At 34.9% G+C, this 12,562-nt stretch overlaps 2 protein-coding genes across 5 annotated transcripts; both read right to left on the reverse strand.

Annotated features, from left to right (window-relative positions):
- Window positions 1–1,393: 1,393 nt before the first annotated feature.
- On the reverse strand, window positions 1,394–7,298 carry LOC121264885. 4 transcript variants are annotated; one of them, XM_041168226.1, is made up of 7 exons: window positions 7,146–7,298; window positions 6,323–6,751; window positions 4,579–4,770; window positions 4,219–4,458; window positions 2,813–3,030; window positions 2,353–2,607; window positions 1,394–2,021 (listed from the first exon to the last, which is right to left on the reverse strand). In XM_041168226.1, the coding sequence occupies exons 2-7, from the start codon at window positions 6,744–6,746 to the stop codon at window positions 1,773–1,775; spliced, it is 1,578 nt and encodes a 525-aa protein (XP_041024160.1). In that variant the 5' UTR covers window positions 6,747–6,751; window positions 7,146–7,298; the 3' UTR covers window positions 1,394–1,772. The 4 variants fall into 4 exon arrangements, with proteins under 4 accessions (XP_041024160.1, XP_041024157.1, XP_041024156.1 ...); XM_041168223.1 differs by having other exon boundaries at window positions 7,108–7,273; XM_041168222.1 differs by having other exon boundaries at window positions 6,323–6,807; window positions 7,108–7,266.
- A 4,694-nt stretch (window positions 7,299–11,992) lies between these two features.
- On the reverse strand, window positions 11,993–12,553 carry LOC121265866. The gene has a single exon (XM_041169537.1). It carries the CDS (start codon window positions 12,551–12,553, stop codon window positions 11,993–11,995), a length of 561 nt encoding a protein of 186 aa, XP_041025471.1.
- Window positions 12,554–12,562: the final 9 nt, after the last annotated feature.

The following is a 12,562-nucleotide window of genomic DNA, read 5'->3' on the forward strand; positions in this document are numbered from 1 at the left end:
CTGATGGGGTCATATTTTTTACACTATCCTACGAGTCACTTTATTGTGAAGTCACTACTGATTTTCACAAATTTCTAGGTCATAGCATATAAAGTTATATAAACAGTAATTTCATTGTTCATTTATCTGTTCGTATACACGAATATCTGTGCATTTATAATTTCTGTATCAAAACTCGACTCATGGTTTTTTCCTTCTTACCAATTGTACTTTTCTCGCATGCCTCAACTTGAGGTCTTTTCGTTTTATAAATTGCACTTTTCTCGTATACCTCTTTTAAAGAAGTGATACAATTACAAAGAGATCTCACAAAAAGTAAATATACAAACTGACATAGTTTCATATGATTCGTTATATCTGTTTTACAATAGAAATAACTTGACAATATGATGTATTATATCAAGCCACGTCAATTTATAGATTTACTTTTGTAAAATCTCTCTGTAGCTAAATTATTTCTCCCTCTTTTATATTTGTTATTAGAAGGAAAGTATGCCAGTGGAGTAGGTTAAGGAAGCACATAAGGGGGTGATGGTTGCAAACCACCCAGATGCTGGTGGATCTAAGATTAATGAAGCAAAAGACTTGATGCTTGGAAAAACCAAGAGTTGCACCTCTGCATTTTGATGGCTGCAGCTCTTACATGCAAAGACGGTCATACAAAAGTTGTAGTGGGTTTTATGAAGATTGAGATGATGATATCGAGGGAAATGATTATGCAGTCCATGCCCGGCTCGACCATTTTTTATGAACACAAAAAATGTCCACCAGATTTTAGGACTACTTTTCTCCTAGGATTCTCTGGTTCCCTCCATGTACTATGCTTCAAATGCGTGCAGAAGTTGTCCATTATATACAGTCATTTTTATGTATTTTTTATACACTTCACTGATGTAATTGGCCAAAACAGTTATTCTATATTTTAAAAAAATGACAGTCAATTACATTAATAGAGTGTACAAAAAATACACAAAAATGACTGCATATAGATCAATTATTATGAGAATTGATGGTTGTGATTGTGACTTGTGATCACTTTGAACAAGAGTTGTGCTATATATGCTTTACTCATATCTCATTCTTATTACTAATGTTAATTTGGCATTGCCCATCAACTGTACTTTTTTATTAAAAAATGAAAAATTAATATGTTGATATGAGATGAGAGCGAGACGAAAGTGTAACATAGCAACTCCACTTTCATCTCACTATATTCTTCTCACAGTTCCTGCAAAACACAATTATTTTGTGGAGGCAAACAGCCTTCTTTCGGGACATTCAGGAGCTAAGTGTGGACTTTGTATGGAACCAAACTATTTTTGGACATATGTAATAATGAATATATATATATATATATATATATATATATATATATGCATTTGATCGTTGTAACTGGATAAACTCAGGGAGTTATGTTATTATTTTGTAATGAGCAAGCTTGAAAATAGTAAATCATAATGTAAAAATCAAATCAACATAATGTCTATCTTGCTGTGTGTAATAGCCAAACGATTATCTTTAACCCGATATCTAAATATGGAACCTTTTAGCCGCAGGGGAGAGAGTCTTTACATAACTCTTGTGCATAATGTTGCTGCCTCCTTGCTTTTCAAGCTCTCATTGGAAGTGCTAATCGTCAGCGATTATGAAAAGGACAGAAGTTAAGCGCTCATCTTTCATGCTCCAAGAGAATAGGAGCAACTCTTGGTATTTACACCCGAATTTCCTGTAAAAACTGACATCTTTGTCATATTTTATCATCAGCAATCATATCATTCTGTTGTGGATTCAGCAACAGCTATATCATCCCCTTCTGATGGTGTCTGTTCCATTTCGACTTTCAAGTCGAGGGGACCTTGAGGGACTCCAAAAAGTGTGGAAAATATCTGTCTATGGCATTCGTCACAGAAAAAGAAATAGGATAGATGGCCTTCGTTTGGGAGCTTATGCACAATGGCCGCCGGTAGAACCCGGACTATGTAGTCGACCACTGATGGTGGGATTACCCGATCATCCATTCCCTATTCGGCGGCATTCATACAGAAATGATGTCAACAGAATTTTAAAAGTAAGCTGCATAATTATTTTGAAACTTCTAAGCAAGACTTCTTTTAATCCAATTAAATTACCGAGGATATCTTATCCTGCTGGCTGCTACTATTCACTTTAACTCATGGATAGTGGAACGTGGCAATCAGTAAAAACACTTGGGGAGAGGAATGTAGGTCTGATATCCTTTTAGGGAATTTCCAGAAAATCACTTTAGACAACTTTTGTAAACAGGAACTGTAGAAGCATCAGTCTATTGTTATGCACAACAAAGAAGCAACAACAAAGAAGCAAGAGGTAAACCTGCCATATGTGTATCGGGCCAAGGAATCCTGTCAACTCACATTCCGCTTGACTCCACAATGACCTTAGCCAAGAAAGAATGCCTCTTCTCTGACACTTCCTCTGCACCTGAAGATCTGCTGGGCTGAAACCCCAAACTGAAACCTGAAGCTCGGCTTCCTCTACAAATGGTTTTGGATTCCACGGGCGGATTGACTCCTCCACATCCCTATGCCAAAACTCTTCAAATATTGACTTTTCAATCAGGATTTTGTCCTGAATATGTCAAGATTTCTTCAAATAAGTCATTGCGCTAGCATTTTCAATTAGAATGCAACTAAATTGTACGTTTCACCCCAAAAAAACAGTTTTGTAGGAAACTGCTTCGTAAAAAATTCAAAGAGCATTCAAAAATCACGGAACAAAAAGAAAATTGTGCAGTTTAGAGATTTTAATCAAAGATGGCAATGACATGACTCACCCTCTCTCCCAGTGACAGATACAACTGATTATCAATCCGATCATGCTTTCCAGATAGGAAGCTTCGCCAATAGAAATAGGGGAGGAACTTTGGGAATCTACGAGCTAAGAAGTGCAATAACTTTCTTCTTGGCACCCAGGTTTCCCACATTTTTTTCATCTCTTCTTTAGTCATGCCCCGCTCATATGGATTAATCATTGGGGCCAACATGGCTGCGCCTGCGTTTAAGAGTAGACACACCATAAATTAAATCATGTTTGATTTTTACCTATTCATTGTGCTTCCATTACGAAAAGAAGAAAAAGAAGGGACAAGGGCTGAAGATGAGAGGAGGCAACCGACATGATCTAAGATATTGAGCTCCAGTTATTTATTTATTTTTTTTGCTACATGATATTGAGCTCCAATTATTTGTGGAAACATATCAATTGATTGAACCATTCATACGTTACACTACCATGCATAAAATCCATAAAACCATCACTCAAATGCATTGAAAAAATCGAAACTAAAAGTTTATTGGCATAGCCACATAATATAAGTGTTGTTCGGCAACCAAAATGTTTTTGTAAGCTTTTCCACATTTCTCCAACTTTTCTGATAACTTCAGTTCTAAGCATACAATTTTAAAAACTTTCTATTTCAACTTTTATATAGTCATTATCCAAACATAAAAATCAATAAAACTTTTACTGTTTTACAAGCAAAAAAAACTCTTAAAAATTATATTCAAACAACTTTTCAAGTTCACATCTATTTTTGCAAACTCCAATACGAAACTTATTTAAAAAAAAAAACAAAGAAAATATTCAAACTCTCTCTCCTTTCCCAAAATCCAATAAACAATACATCTAAAAAAATTCTCAAAACTCTAAAATCTTTCATAACCAAACATATCATAATAGTCACAGCCAACAAATACTCAAATTCGGCATGCCATTAACCTACAACTTTTTTTTTTTTTATAAGTAGCCATAAACCTACAACTCTCACCATAAGAGTTAAGAATATAACACTAGCCATGGTCCCTGAGGACTAAATCTGGAACATACATTTTCAGAATAAATGTTTTGAAAACGGCTACGACAACTGTTCAAACATTTCAAAAATTTCCTTTATAATTAATTGAAAGCACGGGGCTTAATCTCATTAATCATATTGCGCCGACCTCATCTACCTTTATGCAAAACAAGTTGCTTCAAATTCTTTTATGGAACTTTCTTACTTGCATTCTAAGTCAAACAGGAACAAACAGCTCAGGGGAAACAAATTAGCAGAACCATCAGGCTATCGCCATATGAAGGGTAAGGTGGTTAAACTTAAATTGTAAGACTCAATATAACATAAGATTCAAATATATTCAAACAATAGAATAATTTAGAAAATAAATAAAAACATTGGTATACCCGCAATTCTGTTAGGAATGTATCTGAGCGCAGCCCAAGCATGCATTGCTCCACTTGAGTAGCCCAGCAGCCAGAACTTGTCACTGATACCAACCGCATTAGAAAGGTACAACATATCAAATGCTGATGAATTAAGATTACGGCTGAGATGAGGATCGCTCTCCCCAAAACCAGGAAGATCATATGTGACCAAGCGAACACCATACTCTTCAAGCAATGACATTTTAACTCCCGGTATACCTTTTATTCAGAAATTATTTAGAAAATAAGCATCCAGTCTTATTAATTTCCACCAAGACCATCATGCATTAGAGTCAAGTGGATACCACTTGAAAGTGTTGAAGATTTATTGGTTTTTACCTGCAAGCCTTGAGGAAAGAAAAGAATGTGGAGCGATAAGGGAAAATCTTGCCCTATCAGCTGGAACACCTTGCTCATGATAAGCCATGCGTCTACCATCTGGAAGTAGTATATGGCTTGCACTTGGAGGATGTATACGCACTTTCTTTACCAGTGGAACTAAGCTGTCATTTTTGGTATTTACATTCATGGCTGCACATCATGGTATTAAAGATTTCAATAAATTTTCTTCCATCATATACCACAAAGGGAAAAATAAAAGAGAGAATATTGATGGCTGTTCCCATGATGCTATTGGAGGTGTCTGACCAAAAAATAATAATAGTTAGTCACAATCTCAACAGTGATTTTTCTCACAGTTGCGGAGTTCCATGGAGTTGCTATGGAGTTACTGCAACCAACCCCAAAGGGTGTCAAGCTGATGTCCATGAAAGCAATGGTGTCCACCACTAATGAACGAAGTACTAAACCATCTCGACAAAAAGCAAGGAGTCTGGTCAATGACGTGACAAAAAAAAGTGAAATTTATCAAGTTTTACAGGAACTACTAATTTTTTTCACTTAATCTGGTTATTTTTATCACACAAAATACAACTTGCTTATTTAATACATAGGACCAAGATCACAAATCATGAACCATATGGAGACTCGGCGTTGGAACTCAACTTGGCAAACAAGGAAAGTGATTTTCACCAATCCGGCTACCAGAAACAAAATGAAATAAGCAAATTACAGGCAGATTATAACTAGCATCTTCTTCTACTCAAGCTTTTCAAGTAGATATTCATCCACCATTTTCATGCCAAATTAGGTAGTTCCAAAGTCTTAACTCGAAACTATGGCTCCCTCGTCAGAGTTGTAAGAAAATGGTGTATTGCCAAGGTTTGAAAGAGATATAGGATTCGCTATCACCCCAGAGGTGAAGGGACTTTCTGTTACCCCAGAATCTCCAATGGGGACCCCGATATCATTGGAGAGAACCAATGAAGTTACTGGAGAACCAATGGGTTTGGTATTGGTGCCTTGTGCAAAAGAATGTTTAGAGTCGAGAGTGCAGTTTGATACTATGTCTGAGGGTGTTGTGGCTCTCTTAGTCTCTCTTCCTCCAATAGTGGATTGGGTTCTGCCTAAAGTTAACGAAATTCAGCAGTTCGTGGAAATTTCACATAGAGGATGTAAAGACCAATTTAAAAAAATTAATTACTGCGATCGAGACAAGCTGCACACTTGAAACCAAATCAAGCTTCAAGAAAAGCAGGGAGTTACAATATCTTTTTTTGACAATCAACTACAACGCTAAGGGTGGTAGTTTAACTAGAGGAAGTCTAAAGGAAGGGCATTGTGAAGACGGGAAATCAAGGTGTAGGGGTTGGTGTTCAGGTAGAGTTTTAGTTCTATAGAAAACAAGGGATTGGGGTCAGGTCTGATGTACTTTGGGTTGGTTCTTTTATGGATTTTTTGGGTCACTAGGGACTTTTTGAGTCATTTTGGATAAGGTATTTTCTTGTATACTTTCAGTGTATTTAGTTTCTCCTTTTAATATATACAAGATTTTTACTTATAAAAAAAAAAAAAAAAAGTCTGAACTCGAACAAAGTTTATTAATTATTATTATAGGAACGAATTGCAGATTGCATGGCAAGTAAAAAAACAATATGTTTCCTTCCTATAAATTCCCAATTAAACCGAAGGGGAGAAAACATAACGAAAAGAAAAACATAGAATATGGTTAGAATCTATTCACCTGCAACTGCAAGAATGAAAACGAAGAATATCACGGACCACGCGTGAGCCGGATGGCGATCCTCCGGTAAAAACTCATTCAAGAACTTCAATCTGCCCGAAACCTTAGCGTACGGCTTCCGAAGCTTCCGTACGATGTACGAATCATCGGTCAGAAGGCTCTGCTGTGCGATGTCTCTACAGCCTCTGCCAAATTCCAGGAGTATTTCTCCCCAAGCCACCGCGAATCCCTTGACCTGATCCTTCAGGCTCTCCGTTTCCTCCGATTCCTTGGTCCGCGAATCGCCTGATACGAACTCCGAGCTTGTCGTCTCAAACCACGGTGGAAAGATTCCGATCGGTTCCCCGGCGTATCGTATACCGTTGTCGTCTACCAGACTCGCCAGCTCTTCCGGCCAAGAGTTCGATCCTCTCACTTCCGACATTGCCACTGAAAAAGCTCTCAGTTAAGAACACTGAAACACGAACCTCCCTCAAACTTCAATACTGTTGAGCCATACACGAGAGAGAGAGAGAGAGTGACAAAAGAGAGATGCGATTGCTTCAATCAGGAACTTAAAAACCAAAAAAGAAAGTAAGATTCAATGTCCAGGCACTAGAAAACAGAGCTGGAACTGCAACTTTCCAAGCGTGATAAGTCAAGCCAGCTTTGTTTAATCCCAAAAGAAGATAAACACTGAACCGACCACCATTTTCAAAGCAAACGAAGGAACCCAAACAAATATATAAATAGAAGTTGAAAAAAAAAATAATCACTTATAATTAAGAAGAAAAAGGCAAAAGCACCTCTGCCTTCTAAGTTTTAACTTTCCGAGCACTCATACCGTTGGGAGTCTGGGACTCAGAATCTGAGGTTGTCCTCGTACGTAGTATTTTACATGTTATCTAAACTTTATGCCGCATTGGTTCCTTAACTAATCTCAGCCATTAATGACGCGGCCGTTCGGTGCCTATAAAGGTTTTGCCTCTTGCTCGTCCAGTCGAGACTCGACGATGAGGACGAACCGTCCGATGAGGTCACTTTGAGAAAATTGACGTCTAGGATCTGGCCACGTGGTCAACTGCAACGCCGCGCGTGCGCGTGTAATGGCTGCAGTCGTTTCAGTCGGTGCTTGTCGGGTTGCTGTGTGATGGAATAAAATGTTGTTGAAGGAAACAAAAAGATAATTCTTTTATAATATTCTATTCTTTCTTTATATAGGAATTTAGTTTGCATTTTGAAATGTAATTGAGAGAAATAATAATAGGTAAAAAGAAAGGGAAATTATATTTACAATTTTGAAGTGTAAATATTACATGATTATTTTGAAAAAAATTAAATATAAAATTTATATGAGAAAAAATTAATTTTTTAAAAAGAGCTCCACAACTATTTCTGACATTTCTCGTAAAGAAATAGACATTACCTTTGTTAAAAACATTCTCTTTTAATTTTTTATTTAAAGACTTGTTATAATATTTATTATTATCTATATAAGTATTTTAAATAACAATAAATAATATAGTGCCTACTTTCTATATCTATCTGTCACTCTATTTCTATTATAAATTTAACTTTTTAACAATTCCTGAGATTAGAAGAAACAAGAGGGAATGGTTATAATCTATAATATCTCCTATATTTTGGTAAAGTATATCAAGAGCAGGTTTGGAGAGCGAAATGAGTTGGAGTATTTTTTGGTTTATGAAAAATGAGAGAAATAAAATTGAATAAAAAATATTATAAATTTAAAATATTATAAAAATATAGTTTTATAATATTATTTTTGTTTGGAACTTAAAAAAGTTAGAATTGTTTTTATTTTTTATTTGAAAATTTAAAAAAATTGTAAAGATTAGTTTGAAAAAGTTATAATGATTAGTTTAAAAATTTTGTATTTGAATTATGTTTGGAAATAAGATAGAATGAGATAAAATGAGATTAGATGAGAATTTTATGTCTCATCTCATACCCAAACTTGCCAAATTTATCTCTTTTCTTTTCACCCATATACTCTCTTTCATTTTTCTCTACACGCCCCTTTATTGAAATGGATTCCTGATATCTTTTTTTTTTTTTTTTTTTGAATAACCACCATTTCATAGATTAATTGTTGAACAAAACAGAGTGAATACATAGAGGAGGGTCCTCCATATCCACTATACAGTTTAGTATCGACAAAGCATTCTTGCCTAGTGTATGAGCTAGTAAATTTGTGGCTCGATATGTATGCTTAATTTTACAAGCATCAAAACAAGTGAACCTAGCTTTGATTTCAGATATGGTCAAACCAAAATAACTGTCATCTTCCAGTTGTTGTTGAGTTGCCTCTACTACTCTTTTTGAGTCACCTTCCTCATTCCCAGATCAATGCCAAACTTGATAACTGTGAGAGCCGCCATTACTTCTGCTAGTTGTAGCTCAGGAGATGATACTTGGTTCTTCCTCATAGTAGCAAAGAAATTTCTTATTCATCTCTCACCATTATGCCAATTTCTATCTTGTAATGTTGTTTATCAACTGCTACATCCCAGTTGATTTTACAAAAACCTAGTGGAGGTGGCATCCATGTGGTATCAGTTGTAGTAGATGTTGTTGGCTAAATGCAAGCCCTGTGTATTGGTGAGGCTAAGTCTTGTAGCATTTGCTGGTTCCTGTGTACCACAGAGTTAGGATCAATCATATTGTTTTTAAAGACATATTGATTCCTTCTCCACCACATGCTGCATAGGATCATAGAAAATTCTGTCATTTCCTCTTGATTAAGCTTCCTGAACATGTCTTCCACTAGGTTCTTGAAACTGCTGTAATGTATCTTGGTTTTTTTGAATTTTCCTTAAACATTGACCCAAGATATCTGCAGCTGAGGGACATTCCCATAGTATATGCTCAATTGTTTCTGGTTCCCTTAAGCAGATTGGACATGTTGGATCTTCCAAAATTTTCTTCTTGCATAGATTAGCTTTAGTTGGTAAAATATCGAGGCAAGCTCTCCACATGAAATTCTTGGTTGCTGGGGTGATTGATAGCTTCCAAATCCTAGTCCATTCTTCTTGAGTTTGAGTTGTTTGAGAGCACTGCCTTTTGCCTGTCTTGAATTTCCCCTTGAAGATAATATACACTCCTCACTGAGAATATTCTATTGGCTGTGCATCTCCATCTTAGAGTGTCTTTTATGTTACAATTTATAAGGGGGATTTGACTTATAAGATCAGCTTCTTCCTGTGAAAATGTTGCCTGGATTAGGTTAAGATCCCAGACCATTGTTTCTTCTTCAATAAGAGCCTCAACTTTTACTTCTAGCCTCAAGATATTAACACCAATTTGAGGTTTGAATGAAGTGGGTTGTCATAGCCATTTACCCTGCCATATTCTAACTGACTTACCATTCCCAATTCTCCATGAGGTCCCTTCTTGTAACAGTGGCCTAGCTGATAGGATACTTCTCAAAATATACGAGGGGTTGCTTCCCAACTTGGCATTGAAAAAACTGGTATTGGAAAAGTATTTGTTTTTTGAACACAATTGCTGCTAAAGAATTAGAATTTTTAAGAATCCTCCAACCTTGCTTGGCTAACAAAGCAAGATTAAAGTTTCATAGTCTCTAAACTCCAATCCCCCTACAACTTTTGATTTTCCCATTTGCTGCCAATTAACCCAACTAAGCTTCATTTCTCGATTAATCTGTACCCCACCAGTATCCTTTCATCAATTTGTTAAGTTCTTGTAGCAATCATTTAGGCAATTTGAAGACTCCCATAGAGTAGGTAGGAATTGCTTGTATCATTGATTTAAGCAACACTTCCTTGCCTGCTTTTGATAAAAACTTCATTTTCCAGTTACTAAATTTGCCTCTCACCTCATCCAAAACATTCTTGAATGCTTTAATTCTGGACCTGCCTACCAAAGCTAGTAATCCTAGATAGGTCTCATAGGAAGTAGTAGATCTCACCCACGCAACACTGAGAGTACCATTTCTTGTAGAATCCTTTGTGTTCTGACTGAAGAATATAGTAGATTTTTCTTTGTTCATTCTTCGACCAGAAACTGATTCATATAGACCTATCAAATGAAGCATTCTACTCCATTGTATTTATGAAGCTTGACAGAATAAAAAGCAATCATCTGCAAAGAACAGGTGACTTATTGTGAACTGTCTTCTTGCCATAGATAGTCCAGAAATTACATTTTCACATTCTGCAGATTACGATCACCCTGTCTAATTCCTCTTAAGGGCAAAAAATCTAGTTGAGGAGTTCCATTAATTAAGAGGGAGTGAGAAACTGTTTTAACACAACTTAGTATGAGATTTGTCCATTTTTTGTCAAATCTCAACCTCTCCATTACTGCCTCTATAAAGCTTCATTCCAATCTGTCATATGGTTTGCTCATGTCCATCTTTAAAGCCATGATAACTTTAATTGTTTAGTTGCAAGAAAGATTATATTAGAAAGCTCATCTCTTTAATTATCAAATAAAAATGATATTAATAAGTGTATTTCTATAAAATACAGTTCATAAATAGAAATATAAACTATGAAAATGGCATATTAGTAATCTTATTACAACATATTATTTTTTATATGTGACAACCCAACGCTCCTTGAGATTTGACGGAAAATAATGATGTCAAGAATGTGCTCACATAGGTCACCCCCCAAGTCATTGTGATACTTATCTGTGTTCGTAGAGCACCAGCAGTAGCTAAAGTTTGGTTAAATTTTAACTAAGAAATTTACTTTTATAAATTTAATTAGTTACTTTTCAATAACATTAAATAACAAACTCTCCAAATCTATCACTATTATATTAAAATATTAATTTTGATATTTTAATTTATTTTAATTGTAATTGTAATTAAAATATTTATTCATTATTAAAAAAATATACATTAATTTTCAATAATGAATTATCCTAACGACAGAATGCAGATAAATAAATAAATAAAAATTTCAACTTCCATGGTGCTTGCATAAACACAATCATCAACTTTAGAGCACCAAAGTAGAGTCGAGGTCGAAGGTGGAGTTGAACCGACTCCGACTCCGCTCTGATCTGCCTCCGATACTCGACTCTAACTTTGTCCTCCAACTCTGATTCCGATTCTGACTCCGCCTCTAACTCTGACACCGATATTATATATATTTTATAAATATATATATATATATTTTTCTATATATTAATCATAAAAATTTTATATAATTATATTTTATATAGTTAGTTAAACTCCATACTATACTAACATGAGATCCTTATTATTAAATAATATATTTATACTATAATATATATAGACTAAATTAACTAATAATAGTTTAGTATATGTAAATATCATAATATTACAATATTACTACCATGTAACAATAAATTGCTAATATATAAATATAATAGCATGTAATACTGATGTATAAACACTAAAATGCATAATAACATGTAATACTAATCAACTATGTTACTAATGTATAATAACTAAAATATAATAACATGTAACAGTAATGTATAATAACTAAAGTATAAAAACATATAATAATAATGTATAATAACCAATGTTCCAATATATAATATATAATCACCAGTGACCCGAATAATAAATTAAATATAGAATACTAAGTCTAGTATACAATAAAGTTAGAAACTAATTTTATTTTTTTATTTTTGAAAGAAAAAGAAAAACGCTTCATTAGTCAAAGTACCTCAAATGAGGGAAACAATACAAGAGGGACAACTCTCTAACTCAACAGCATCTTCAGAAATGCTTAATGCACTTTTTGCTAGTGCATCTACTACAATGTTTGACCCCCTTTCTATATGAACCACTTCCCAATAATCTAACTGAGCAAAACCATTTTTAATATCCCAAATAATGGCCCTCGAGTAACGGCAAGAATTATCTACCTGTTTTATGTAGTTAACAACATTTAAAGCATTACCCTCAATGATTATCTTTCTAACACCAATCTCCAATACAAATTGAACTGCATGATAAGCCCCCAATGATTCAGCTGTACGAGAGTCTGGAGCATAACTTACCTTCATCCTCTTTGTAGCAATGACAGAACCTTCATGATCTCTCACAATTATCTCAATTCCAGCCTTGCTGCTTCTCTTGCTCAAATATGCATCCCAATTCACTTTGTAAACCCCCTGAGGAGGAGGAGTCCAATTAACAACCTTTGCATTCGGCTCTGCTTCAGTTCTGCTTTCCTTCTTGTTTGCATCTTTAAATTCATTTGTTGACTTAACTGTTAATACCATCACTTCTGT

This window comes from Juglans microcarpa x Juglans regia, chromosome 5D (genome assembly GCF_004785595.1).
Source record: "Juglans microcarpa x Juglans regia isolate MS1-56 chromosome 5D, Jm3101_v1.0, whole genome shotgun sequence".
Classification (NCBI taxonomy): Eukaryota; Viridiplantae; Streptophyta; class Magnoliopsida; order Fagales; family Juglandaceae; genus Juglans; species Juglans microcarpa x Juglans regia.

Excerpts from the sequence above, each read along its gene's own strand:
- LOC121264885 (XM_041168226.1), bottom strand. The coding sequence starts at position 6,746 with ATGTCGGAAGTGAGAGGATCGAACTCTTGGCCGGAAGAGCTGGCGAGT. Across the intron at positions 4,459-4,578 it reads TCTTTCCTCAAGGCTTGCAG|GTATACCGGGAGTTAAAATG; the intron begins GTAAAAACCAAT and ends TCTGAATAAAAG. Across the intron at positions 3,031-4,218 it reads CATTCCTAACAGAATTGCGG|GCGCAGCCATGTTGGCCCCA; the intron begins GTATACCAATGT and ends TCTTAAACGCAG.
- LOC121265866 (XM_041169537.1), bottom strand. The coding sequence starts at position 12,553 with ATGGTATTAACAGTTAAGTCAACAAATGAATTTAAAGATGCAAACAAG.